Genomic DNA, 13,529 nt, shown 5'->3' on the forward strand with positions numbered 1-13,529 from the left:
CAATTTATTAGTAGTACAATGCTTTGGTAGTCACCAACATCGTTCTTAGCTCACCTGAGCTGAAAGCTCAAGTGAGATTTTCTGATCACATTTTGTCTGTAGTCCGTCTGTCTGTCTGTAAACTTTTAACATTTTCGACTTCTTCTCCAGAACCACTGGGTCAATTTCAACCAAACTTGCCACAAAGCATACTTGGGTAAAGGGAATTCAAGTTTGTTCAAATGAAGGGCCATGTCCTCTTTCAAGGGGAGATAATTTAGAATTAGTGAGAAATGAATAGCATCTTTTAAAAATCTTCTTCTCAAGAACCACTGAGCCAGGAATGATGAAACTCATGTGAAAACATCCTCAGGTGGTGTAGATTCAAGTTTGTTCAAATCATGACCCCCGGGGGTAGGGTGGGGCCACAATGGAGGATCAAAGTTTTACATAGAAATATATAGGAAAAATCTTTAAAGATCTTCTTCTTCTAAAGAACAGCAAAGCCCTGATGGGTCATATTTATATGGAAGCATCCTAAGACAGTTAAGATTCAAGTTTGTTCCAATCATGACCCCAGGGGGTAGGGTAGGGCCACAATGGAGGATCAAAGTCTTAAATAGAATTATGTTGAGAAAGAACTGCAAAGCCATGATTTGTCATTTTGATATGAAAGCATCCTCGGGTAGTGTAGATTCAAAATTGTTAAAATCATGACCCCCGGGGTTAGGGTAGGGCCACAATGGGGGATCGAAAATTTTACATAGGAACATATAGGAAAACATCTTCTTCTCAAGAACAGAAAATCATGTTTAGTCATTTTGATATGGAAGCATCCTCAGGTAGTGTAGATTCAAGTTTGTTCAAATGATGACCCCCTGGAATAGGGAGGAGCCACAATTGGGGATAAAATTTTAACAATGGAATATATGGGAATTTTTTTTTTCAAAAAATCTTCTCATGTACAACAAAGTCATTTGTTATATTGACATGGAAGCATCATCAGGTAGTTTAAAATTCAAGCCCCCCCCCCCCATAATCTTTTCAATACTGAACTGATTTGTACTTTTGCCTGGCCAATGTACTCAGGTGAGCGATGTGGCCCATGGGCCTCTTGTTATGGTTTGTTTATGAAATATACAGTCTGGTGAAACCATTTTATCAGACCGTCGGGTTTTCTTTTCATTTCGTGCATTTTAAAATCTTGCAAGACCTGTATCGAATTGTGGAGTGATATTTTCTTTTCATCGATATTGGTGAGTACTAGAAGCATTGTGCTACTGATAAATTCTAAGTTTTCAGTTCGCAAGTATCGAAAATCAGCTCCGGTTGGAGACGGTGAAATTTCCAGTTTTCGTAATGGCGCCGGTTCTGACGTTTTCCTGGCACGTAAAATATCAAATCGTTAAAAAAGCCAGGAAAACGTCAGATATTTCGGACTACAAGTATATGTGCTAAAATCACTTGAATACCACATCACATGACAAGTCTAAATATAAAATCTAATCGTCTCAATATGTAATTAATAACGATAATTACATATGTCCGATATAAATAAAGTACTAAAAAGAATCGCTATCCTGATTAAGAAATCAATATATTTTTAAATCACAAAAATTGCCGATATTTCCATTGCGCGCCTTAACTGCACTGCGTTTTTAATGAACGGCTGTTTATGAAAATTTGCATACACGTTCGGCAAAAACAAGAATTAATAAACAGCAAGAAATATTTACAAATATGGTATTTCTTCCTTTCAGCGATATATTAATGTGTCAATGGTAGGAGCAGTCACGAAATCAGTTATTGAAAATATGTTACACCTACGTTAAAACTCCACCGAAAACAATTCAAATTATGAAATATAATTTTTCAATTATCAATTTTATTTTCACTTCATTTTGTGCAAGTTTGTAAGAACTTCTATCAGGAATACAGAGATTATAAAAAAAAATATAAGCACGGTATACAAATTTGATTACGACAACAAAACGGATTTTGACGTCAAGGCGGCAAAGCGAGCATACCTAAAATTTCGTTTAGCGCTTTGGAGAACTCTTGTCCAGGCTAAAGGACCCGCTAAAACAATGACAATGCGAAAAATACATGTCTAAGGGTTTATTTTTTCATTGGTATATTTTTTTTTACAATGATACAACCAGCGTAAAATCTCTTCGGACGACCATCAATTATTACGGACTAAAAAAACGTTGACCCGCGGTACTGCATGATGATATGTCAACCTGTAGAGGACTTTTCATGAAATTTTACATTGGGGTAGCAAGAACACATATTTTATATTTATTTTATTTATATATTTTGACACGTTTCAGAAAAGAGAGAGTTTGACGTCAAAATTACTTTTCTCCCCATATATTTCACAAATATCTTCACAGTGATGCAATCTCAATAGAAAATCATGTCATTTAATAAGCATAAGTCAATCTTTTATGTCAAAGCTTATTAAGCGTGGTGTAGAAGAATTCATTTTCAGCTATCATACATTTGAGCAATTATTTCATTTTTTTTTTAAATTCAATTGTTTATAAAACATGTAATAAAAATAATCTCCCATGATATGTGGTTGGATATAATTTTTATCCAACTCGTTTTATTTTCGCCAAGGCTCGGGGATAAAAACACACAACTCGTTGGATAAAATCAGATCCGACCACCGACCACAAATCATGGGAGATCCTATATTTACTGATCAAAGACATTAATGACTAGCTAACCTCTGAATCATATGATAAAAGGATGGCCCACACAGTTTCTCCTATTTAATATTTCACTATCAGCTACATACGGTACTTATGCCACTCAGCTGATTCAATACCGGTTAGGGACGAGAAGGGGGTAGCGTATTTTCTATCCTTCCCTTCTCCCTTGCATAGTTCTTGATCCCATTTTCTTAATTTCCATCCCTTAACTCCTTCATTTTATTCCACCCTTTTAATTGAACTTTCCCTATTTTCAACAAATAACCCTTTTTCTCTCCTTCTCCTTCAAATTGTCAGTTTTGAAGCGTTTAGTAAAGTTCAAGTTTTAGAAATAAATGACTGTATTATACGCATGGAGACACCTTATTTTCAAAGCAGTGGAATTTATTACTTGTGTATATTAAAGTAATAATCGAGTATGAAATATATTTTTATAATTTGTCGTGAATATAAGTCCAGAGAGTTCATAAACCTTGCTTTAATTGGTCGTTTGATAACTTTTGTGAAATATGGAGATCAAAAACAATATTCAAGCTCAAAGTCCATTAAAACAATACAAATCGGGAGCAGAGCAAACGCGGACCTCCAAAAACATCAGAGGTGGGATCAGGTGCCATGGATGGGGTGAGTATCCCCTGCGATCTGTCACACCCGCCGTGTGCTCCTTGTCATGAAAAAAAACGGAAAAACCCATAAATAATTCAGTGTATAAATAATGGCCTAACAATTAGTATGAAAAATGTCAGTCAGCCTTTGATTTAATGATAGGATGCATTTGTTGACAAGGTCATTGTATCGACCATAAAACGAGACTGCTTACCCGTTTCAGAAATTGTTCATAAGTAGAGCATGCTTTTGCGTATCGAACCAACTGGGAGACAAAAACCCCATATGCAGGTGATAAGAGTATATTGCTACATATGTAACGGAAGTTGACGATTGAAAACGTGAAGTCATCACGTTTATCATAAAAGCTTTGTTGTCAGGTTACCAATAGGGTGAATTCACCATGCATCGGACACCCTTGCACTTCAACAAGTTCTAGCGATATCGCTACCGACCGTATATTATCAAAATGGAACTTAACATGTAGTATGTGGTTAAAATATAAATTTTTGACACAATTGTGCCCTATTTATTGAGAAAATATCATTAAAAACCGATTTTTTCGAAATAAGTCAGAATTCACCATGGATCGGACAATATTCACCATGCATCGGACGTACGATATTTAAACCAGAAAAATATCCTACCTTGATCTCGGTGCTTTAAAATTAGTGATATCGAAACATTTTTATCTTTTATTAAAAAATTAACCTTCTAATTAAATTTGAATGACTATTTCGATCCACAAATATGAAGAGATTTTAGTTGCATCACATCGCCTGAGAAAGGCTTTACAATGCTAGAAATATGGCAACTCGCGCCTTTGTCTCGTGGGTTATAATCATCTAGTTTAAAGAAATAAATTGAGTCCACTTCTAGTCGTCATATATCGATAATTTGTATTTTCACTGAAAATTTAGAGTTGTTTTTCTATTTCCGTAAAAAACAGCTGTCATTTGGGTTTTACATGAAAATGGAAGTGATTACCCATGCACTGGAAAATGTCCGATGCATGGTTAATTTGTGTCCGATGTACGGTGAAATAAACATACTAGTTAAAAACAACTCTAAAATATATTATACAAACATTGAAGTAAAATTTTTGAAAAATTTTTGTAATATTATCAATCATAGGCAAATTTTACCAAGGTCCGACCCGTTCCGCTGACGTCTATTTAAAAGAACGACAACTCTAAAAATTGCAAAATCATAAAATTCTGGTTACTCCTCTTTGATGACGCAAAATATGACGTCATTTCAAGGCCATTCTTGTGGTATTTTTATCAAAACATGAAAATAAAAATCGACATCATTAAAAAGTTTAATTCTTCATCTTTAAGACAGAAACAAGTAAAAACACGGGAGACTCAGATTCAATGAAAGTTTATTGCTTGAAGTTGTCCGAAGCAAGGTATGAGTCCAATGCATGGTTAACTCACCCTAATGCCTTTTTCTGGTAAAATATTTAAATATGAAAAAGATATGTAAGACTTTCTGGTACCTTTTATTTCAAGCTCACTGGGATGTATCGAGTCCACATATGAATGGAAGTAATAATTGTAAATTGATAATACGTCGTCGATATATCTAAATGTCGAGTTGAAGGCCACAGCAAGTGTTATATTCTTCTCATGTATAAGATTTTGTATAAATCCTGCTACATAAGAGTTCAAAATAGGTCTGCTAATAACGGGGCGTAATTGGTACCCATGGAAAATCCAACAGATTGTTGAAAGATGTGATATTCAGAAACTTCATAGATATTGTCAATCAAAAATTCAAGCATTTTTTTAATATCAACTTCAGAGTAGTTGTGATAACAATCAATATGTTTTTAACAAAATAATTTCGCAAATGACCAGTGACAAGGTACGTATATTAACGAGTTCCATTTTTAATGAAAAGCAGCTGTCTGTAAAGCCTGGATTTTAATTTATAGTGGGGAGTGGTTGTATAAAGTGTTTAATCGTCGTACGTTTTGATGTTATTGATTTTGGTGAAATTGTGATTTCAAATTTTCTAAAAGTTCCTTGGAGTTTTTAAGTATCCACATCTGATTTACATCATTTCTATCTATCTATCTATCTATCTATCTATCTATCTAAGTCTCTTGCTTTGGCCTTCAATTCAACATTTAGATATATCGAAGACATTTAGTCAATAAAGAATATTCATTTTCATTTTATGCTGATTCGACATATTCCTTTGAACTCGAAATTGAAGATATTACAGAGGCAGAAATATCTGTTTCATGTTTAGATATTTCATAAGAAAAAGACTATGGTAATTTAACAACAAGATTTTATGTTAAATGTTATGTCTTCATTTTTTTTCTATCGCCATCTTCCCTTATTAATAAAATTGTTTCGATACGCAAGAGTATGCCCTAAGTATGAACAATCTCTAAAACAAGGCAAGCTATTGACAAATAAGTTGATGAAACAAGAATATTGATAGTCTTATTTATAGTCAACAGTTAGCAAATTCTATGGTTCATACAGTGACCTTGTTAGCAAATACAATTTCTCGTTAAGTCGAATATTGCCTGACGTTTTTCGTACAATTGTTTTGCCATTATTTTTGCACTGAATTGTCTACAGATTTTTCCGTTTGCCCGATCATGACAAGGAGCACACAGCGGGTGTGACCAGTTTATAGGGGATGCTTACTCCTCCGTGGCACCGATTCCCACATCTGATTTTTTTAATGGTCCGTGTTTGCTCTTCTCCAAATCCGTTTGGTTTAAATGGACCTTTGAGCTTGATTACTATTCATTATCTTCATGTTTCATTAGATATATCGACGACTTTTTATCACTTAACAATAGTTACTTCATTCATATGGTGACTCGACGAACTCAAAATAAAAAAAAAAACTGTATAGTCTGCCACATCTGTTTCATATTTAAATAGGTTTTTTTTCCTGACTGTAGACGATACATGTATCGACCATCTAACAACTAAAACTATATGACTATTCATGCTAATAATTAGCACATTGTTTTATACTAGATTTGAGTATATATTATTCCGGGTACGTGATCAATACATAGTGCTCGCAGTGCTCACGGTGGATGCATCATGTCCATTGGGGATGCTTACTCCTTCTAGGCAACTTATCAACTTATCTTACCTCTGCAAACGGTCGTTGTTTTAAATCCTGTTCACAGATTTTTATTGTTTGTAGGTTGCTTTGAGATCCATTACTATTTGTTATCTTCTCATTCCCAAGATCTGTTTGTTAAGTGACTTTTAAAAACATGTGACATTTTTATCGTAGAAAATTATCATAAAATAAACGTGGTCCTTTCAAAGTGACGTCCAATAACAAGTCCTTTCGAGACTCACAATTCGACGCTGAAGCTGAAGAGCCATCGACAGTTTTAGAAAAAATATGCACAAGAGTCGTGTGACAAAGTTATAATTTACCTGTATTATTCTTCAGAATCCAAGTATTCGGGATTTAAGTACCTGAAATTTGCAGATTTACAACCTGTAATATGAACAAATTTATATATATAGAGTTGAAAATGAATATTATTGACAATTTGCTTCTAAGGTAAGTATACATACAAATATTATGTCGAACATTTTCTCTATTTTACGCTCGTTTATTCGTGTTCTCTGTAAACTTTATAAATATATTATATCAAAGCTTCAAGATCACTTGAAAGCCAGTATGAAAGTTGCAGCCATCCTGATTGTCTGTTTGTTTCATGGATCCGTCATCTTATCCAAATCTTTAAAGGTCAGATCTTCATTAAAAGCACTAAAGTGTGGTCTATGAAAATATTCACATTCACATTCTCTTACAAACCTAGTTTGTCGAAAACTTGACTACCAATTCACTTTGCCAACATAATTTATGCAAAATAATTTTCCCTATAAACAAACATTCTTTTAACAAATGAAAAACAAATACATTTTTCAATACGGAATCTTCATATATTTGTATATCTTTTAACGTTCATGAAATATCTAACAACACATGTTAAAATATGTAACAAAAATAAACTCTATTTTACAAAAATTCTTTAGTTTATTTTATACTAGCTAATCAGTGGCGGATCCAGAAGTCCACGTGGGGGGGTTTTGAGGCCCGTAGGGCCGAAGGGGGGCATGGGAGGGGGTGTCTCCCTCCCATAGGTGGGGGTTCGGGGGGGGGCTCCCCCGAGAAATTTTCTTTAAAAATGGCTCCGAATGGTGCATTTTCCAGCATTTAAGATTGAATTAGTTAGTTTTTGGTCACTTTTTTCCTAGTTGTTTTTCAAGACCGACCTACCCAAATTTTCAAGAAATTGAACAAAAAATATTAAAATTTTGGGATTATTTTTAACTTCCATGTTACATGTAACTTGAAAAATGAGACTTTTCTAAAGAAATAATTAAATGTAAAATCTGATGAAATTAGAAATATCGCCATTTGCTATATAATATCCAATTCTTCATTTTAAAATGCACGTCCAACACACTGCCGCATGTGAAGCTTTGTGTTCCAAAATACAACTGCATGATGTGCAATTTGCAATATATACACATAATGATATTTCATATTGAAGAATAAATATAGATTATTTTGGAAAATAATTGGAATTATAATTAACCCCCCCCCTCCCCCCAATGAAGAAGCAATAATTGCAATTATTTTAGTTGGGTTTTATTCAACATCATTCAACTGTAATTTAAAAAAAATGCAGATCTTTTGCTTTTTAAAATTGCATTGTAACTTCCATCTACAAAAGGAATACTTTCAATGTGCTGTTTGGTACAGGTCACAACGTATTTCAACTAGTATACGTCCCTGATGTTTTAATTAATTTTTTTTTATTAAATAATAATCACAGTTTATTCACGTAGTTCAATGAAGTAACATTCAATTATCGAAGAAAGAAGAAAATTCTCGAAACAATATTACTTTAGCCAAAACAAAACCGTAATAACTATGTGCAGTTTTGGTTGTTAGTGTATGACGTTGCGTCATCACTAGCTGCACGGACTATCATGATCTCTGCATGTACAGTACAGTTGATTACCTGTATATTGTGTGCGCTCAAGCGGAAAGGGATTTCGCATGGTGACTGTATATTTCACCTCTTTGTGTAAAACAATGGGCTTGGATAGAGTCGCATTTATGCAATATATTGTTAAAATGACACTTGTAAAGAAAAAATTTTGATCGGGCGGGGGGGGGGGGTCCCGAACCCCCCCCCCCCCAAATCCCCCTGAATCCGCCACTGCTAATTAATGTGAAAAGAAAAATTAGAAAATTAAAATTTACACAGCATACAAGGTAATCCATCGCGCCATATGCCCAGAAATTGGTTGTTAGCCGTAATTTAAATCTAAGAAATTACTATTTGATAAAAGAGTAAAAGGTGAAAATAACCATCAGCGATCAATCTCATAAATCCAGTCGACAAAACGAATCGTGAACAGGGCAAATACAATACCTGATGTGGGATCAGATGCTTAGGAAGAATAAATATCCCTTGTTGACCGGTTACATCCGCCTCGTACCATACGTATTGATTAGGATTCGGAGTACTCCGCAGTTGAATTTAATATAAAAGCAATTACTTAGCAAAGAATAAGAAACATGTCAGGCAAAATACAACCCAGCGATAGGTTGTATAGATTGTTTAGCCGATCACTAAAAAGAAAAAAAGTTCTGAATCAATATTTTCTGTGTTTGTCATGTGCTGATTGGCTAAGATCTCAATTTGTGTGAATTGTTCAGTACTAATCTATGTACATAATATGTCTTCAATCTAGATGGGAAGGTTAAAGAACTTATCGCATGATCTTTCAAAAATCGTAATTCTATGAAAAATATTATCTACTGAGTACAATAAACGTTGATGAAAGCATATTTTAAGAGATATTAAGAGTTGAAATTCAAATACGGCAATATGCATATTTCAGTCGGATTTTTGCAAAATACTGCTCTGACGTCATAGGCGACAATTCAGTGATAGAAAGATGAGAATATGCACAATATTAACGGAGTTATCAACGACAATTGCAGCTTAATTACGAAAAATGCTTAAAAAAAATTAATTCCTAACGTGCGTTTCAATTACTATAGAAACATTAACTAGTACTAAGGTAAAAGTCTTCTGAGATATTTTCGTTTTTATTCCAAACATTTAGAATCTGTAGCTCTGATAACGGCAATGTTTAGTGATCTGGAAATTATTTTTCAAGACCACCATCCTTTACAAAACACATGAAGGTATACTTGCATAAATTAATATTATGTTAAAAACGAAGAATAACAAAGTTATGTAATGTTAAATTTGTGAATAAAATAACTTAATAAATGTGATAAGATGACAAATCAAATTGTTCTGTTATGGCGAGTTTCTTCGTCTTCACCGCGTCTCCCTCGCATTTTTTACAATGGTAATAGATTTTTTTCAGATTTTGCCTTGCTGACAATTCTAACATATAAGGTTGGATATTCAATTTCATATCGATGAAATCAGTGATTTGATCGTCCACAACGCAGAAAATTCAGGTTGTATTGCGTATATTTTAGTAAGATTGCGTATATTTTAGTAAGATTAACATGAAGAGCTGATCAGCCATTGTCGCCTTTGACGTTACATGGTCACGTGATCGCTATCTAATTAACTTATTTTTTTAATTCAGGGGTTATCATTTGAGTCAATAATTGGTTAAATACCACGGTTTATCCGCAGTAAAAACGAAATATCTATAAACTGTGGTCATAAGGAACGTTATACGCTTTTAATTTCAATTAATCTAGAAACATGCGACAAGTCCTTTAAGTGAATACAATCTTATTCAGATGTAAGCTTTCAATCTCACAACACAGTATTAAATATTCGGTAAGATTGGCTTTTTTTTATTTAAAAAAGTTTTTTACATAAAATCTTTTAGTTGAAAACGGATATTTTGGCTAGGAAACTTGACAAAGAGTATGCATATGTATGTTTATTTCCTTAAACAGTGCCAGATACAATTAAACCTGGATTGAAAATGAAACACCATTAAAAATTCATACTGTGCCAGATACAATTAAAGCTGGAATGAAAATCAACACCATGATTATGAATTTCTACTCGTTTAGTTCTTGTAGCCTTGCAGTTTACTTTGATTCCATATCTCTTAGAAGTTATCTACTTTTGATAACTTATTTTCTTTGAGTTCTTGAAAAAAGAAATTATTTAGGATTGTTCGGAATGAAAGTCAGAAAGCTTCATTTAAAGTTTTATTTTATAATAATGAAAGAGGTGAAGTTAACGAACAGTGATCGATCAAAAAAAGATCTTCAAATCTTTGAACAGGGCATTAAAAGAGAACCCTGGAAATTTGAGAGGAGGGATCAGGCACCCCTTGTTGACTGGTCACACCTGCAATGAGCCCTATGTATCGTTCAGGTAGATGGAACGTTCCGAAGTCAAATGTTGTATAAAAACAAAGGCTTAACAATTGATTTGAAACTACGACCCAGTGATAGGTAATACACGTATTTGCCAACAAGACCAATGTAACGACTTAAGAATTTACAAAATTCTGACTTTTAACGAGGTCGTTGAAATCCCTGTAACATCAACCTACAGCCTGCCTTGGTTCAAAAATTGATCGTGCTCAGAGAATGCTCTTTAGAAGAGAATATGCAGATGATTACGGAATATTACTACATATATAATATTAATAAGGAAAGTTGACAAGGGAAAAAGCTGAAGTCATCTTATTTATCATACAATTTAGTTGTTAATTGTCCCCTCATCGTATATAGTAAGTTAATTAAACATCCAAATATAATACAGATGTGGCAGAGTGTGTGGTGTAATTTATTTATATGTCGACATATGAATGGGAGTAGTTATTGTTAATTGATAAAATCGTCGATGTTTCTGAATGCTGAGTTGGCCACAACAAGTGTTTTCATCTTCTCATGATGAAGTCTTTCAATAAATTTCTTGTTTCGGTATTCCAACAGTTTGTTGGAAATCCTGATCTCCGAAACTTACATATATAGATGTTGTCAATGAGGAACTTCAGCGTTCTTTTAATATCAACTTCAGAGTACTTGTGTGTAGAATCACTCACTAGATAAGATTTTTTTAGTTCCACTTGTATTGAAGAAACAGTTGTCTTTGATTTCAGAAAGCTTAGTTTTTAATTTGAGTAATGGTTGTATATAGTGTAGAAAAGTCGTACGATTTGATGTTATTGACATATGAAAAATTTGGTAATTTTAAATTTTCTAAAAGTTCTTTGGAGTTTTTAGAATCCACATCTAATTTACAATTTTAGAATATGCTGTAGCACAGTATGTTTGAAGATTTTCCTTTAAAGCAGTTGATATCTTTTTAAGGAGTAAAGATAAGGGCTTAGTAGCGCATTTGCTGCACCCAGCATTGTATTTTTATATTTTGTTTGTAAGGATTTTTATGAAGTTTAGGAATCAAGTATAGTTAGAGTAGATTAAACTGACCTTGTTTGACTGGAATGTTAAAAGTATTGAACACTGAAATGTGATTTTGAAGAATTTCATACTTTGAAATTGAACTGTGAGTATAAATGGAATAAATACCACAATACCTGCAGTTAGTAAAACAAATTTTTAAAATCTTAAGATAATCAGCCGTTTATCTTCATTTTCTTAATTTCAAAGTTAGTTAACCCGATAAATTGACTAATTAATCTTCATATTCTTTATTATCTTTATCATCAAAAAGACAACAGAAAGCCATATCCTCATTCGTTTCACTTTTTTTCTTTCTTTCCAAAAAAACACAATAGACAACAAGTTGCCCGTACTAAAAAGAAAAATAAATGGTTAATTTTCCTAGTTTGATTAAATTTTAATACCTATATGTTTTTCATGTATAAAGCTGTTTATTGCTTCAATACAGTTCTTTGAAATATGAAAATTGAATTCCGTTGACAATCAATTGACTATCAGTTGTCACACATAGTAACTGAACTTCTAGATGTGACAATTGATAGTCAACTAAAATTCTACTAACTTTTCAAATATTTGAGAGTAATTGTTAAAGACATACAGCAGATGCCGTAGATGTAGAATAAGCACAATACTTGCTAACAACAGCGTGAAATATATACTTTAGGAGAAAGATGAACGTCTATCCTGTAACATTCGTCGTTATGATTTGGACTCGGATGGGAAAATTCAGCGTGAAGAGTTTTTGAAGGCAACTCTTGGATACAAGAAGCATGACCCTGAAAAATTGTTCGAACGCCTAGATATGGACAGTATGTATCCCGTGGTATCAATTTAGACACACACACACACAACAACAACAACAACAACAATTTGCTTTTTAGTAATTATATTATACAATGTGATTAGACTGTATATGTCTTTATCAAAGAACATGTAAAAAAAAAAAAAAAGGAGAATAATTTGAAATACATACATGTATACTAAAACCTACTATATTTGTTACATAATTTATCAATATTTTTTATATTTCTTTTTTTTATATTTTGTATACTGCAATGGAAAACATCCAGTATTTGATATAATTAAAGGAATCTTTACCTGCGAAAGTAGATTAAAGATTATCTCGGTAATTTCGAAGAGAAGAGATTGGAGATAGTTTGACTACTAGTATTTTTTAGATCAATTTTCAGAATATCAAATTTTGAAATATATTCCATTCAGAAAGCACAAATTTCACAGGATAATTCATGAGTGTTATCAATTTATCATACAAAATTGTTATCTTATTATATTTTCTCAATATTATTTGATAATTGCTTTAATAGAAGACGGAGAAATTGAGTATGCAGAATTTCGAAAAAGTGCACCAGGTCTTCAAAGAGATGGTGTGCTTGGTCCATGTAAACGCAAATGGTGCATTGGTATTTGTTTATGGAAATAATGAAGAAGATAAGATTGATGTGTAAATCTGACTTTGTTCAATAAATCAGTAGAAATTATACTTAACTCAAGTTATTCTTTTTTAGCATAAAAAAGAGGAAAGTACTGAGAAGTTCAATTGCAGAAAGTTGCTTGTCTCGTTTTTGTTAAAAAGAGAACTATTTTGTGAAATTATTTTAAGGAGGGCTTTAGTATCTTTTAATAGAATTTAATCTGAGGAATACAGGCACTTTATTATACAATACAGTCGAGGTTACATAAAAGAAGGTAGACCTCACTTATATAGGAAATGTTTAGTATGACATAAACTATATAGATTTAATGAATCGTATTTAATTTTACCAA

General features: G+C 32.9%; 1 protein-coding gene across 1 annotated transcript; it reads left to right on the forward strand.

Moving 5' to 3' along the window:
* Window positions 1-6,959: 6,959 nt before the first annotated feature.
* LOC133187254 (calmodulin-4-like) lies at window positions 6,960-13,230 on the forward strand. Its single transcript, XM_061322611.1, has 3 exons — window positions 6,960-7,052; window positions 12,409-12,553; window positions 13,070-13,230. The coding sequence occupies exons 1-3, from the start codon at window positions 6,984-6,986 to the stop codon at window positions 13,183-13,185; spliced, it is 330 nt and encodes a 109-aa protein (XP_061178595.1). The 5' UTR covers window positions 6,960-6,983; the 3' UTR covers window positions 13,186-13,230.
* Window positions 13,231-13,529: the final 299 nt, after the last annotated feature.

Source organism: Saccostrea echinata, unplaced genomic scaffold (genome assembly GCF_033153115.1).
Source record: "Saccostrea echinata isolate AGI-Se365-2 ecotype Australia unplaced genomic scaffold, CSIRO_AGI_Sech_v1 ptg000014l, whole genome shotgun sequence".
Lineage (NCBI taxonomy): Eukaryota > Metazoa > Mollusca > Bivalvia > Ostreida > Ostreidae > Saccostrea > Saccostrea echinata.

What these genes read in the sequence shown, in the direction of transcription:
- LOC133187254 (XM_061322611.1), top strand. Translation starts at nt 6,984, where the DNA reads ATGAAAGTTGCAGCCATCCTGATTGTCTGTTTGTTTCATGGATCCGTC. An exon ending in TCTTATCCAAATCTTTAAAG is followed by an intron (nt 7,053 to 12,408) that starts GTCAGATCTTCA and finishes TATATACTTTAG; the next exon opens with GAGAAAGATGAACGTCTATC. An exon ending in CGAACGCCTAGATATGGACA is followed by an intron (nt 12,554 to 13,069) that starts GTATGTATCCCG and finishes TTGCTTTAATAG; the next exon opens with AAGACGGAGAAATTGAGTAT.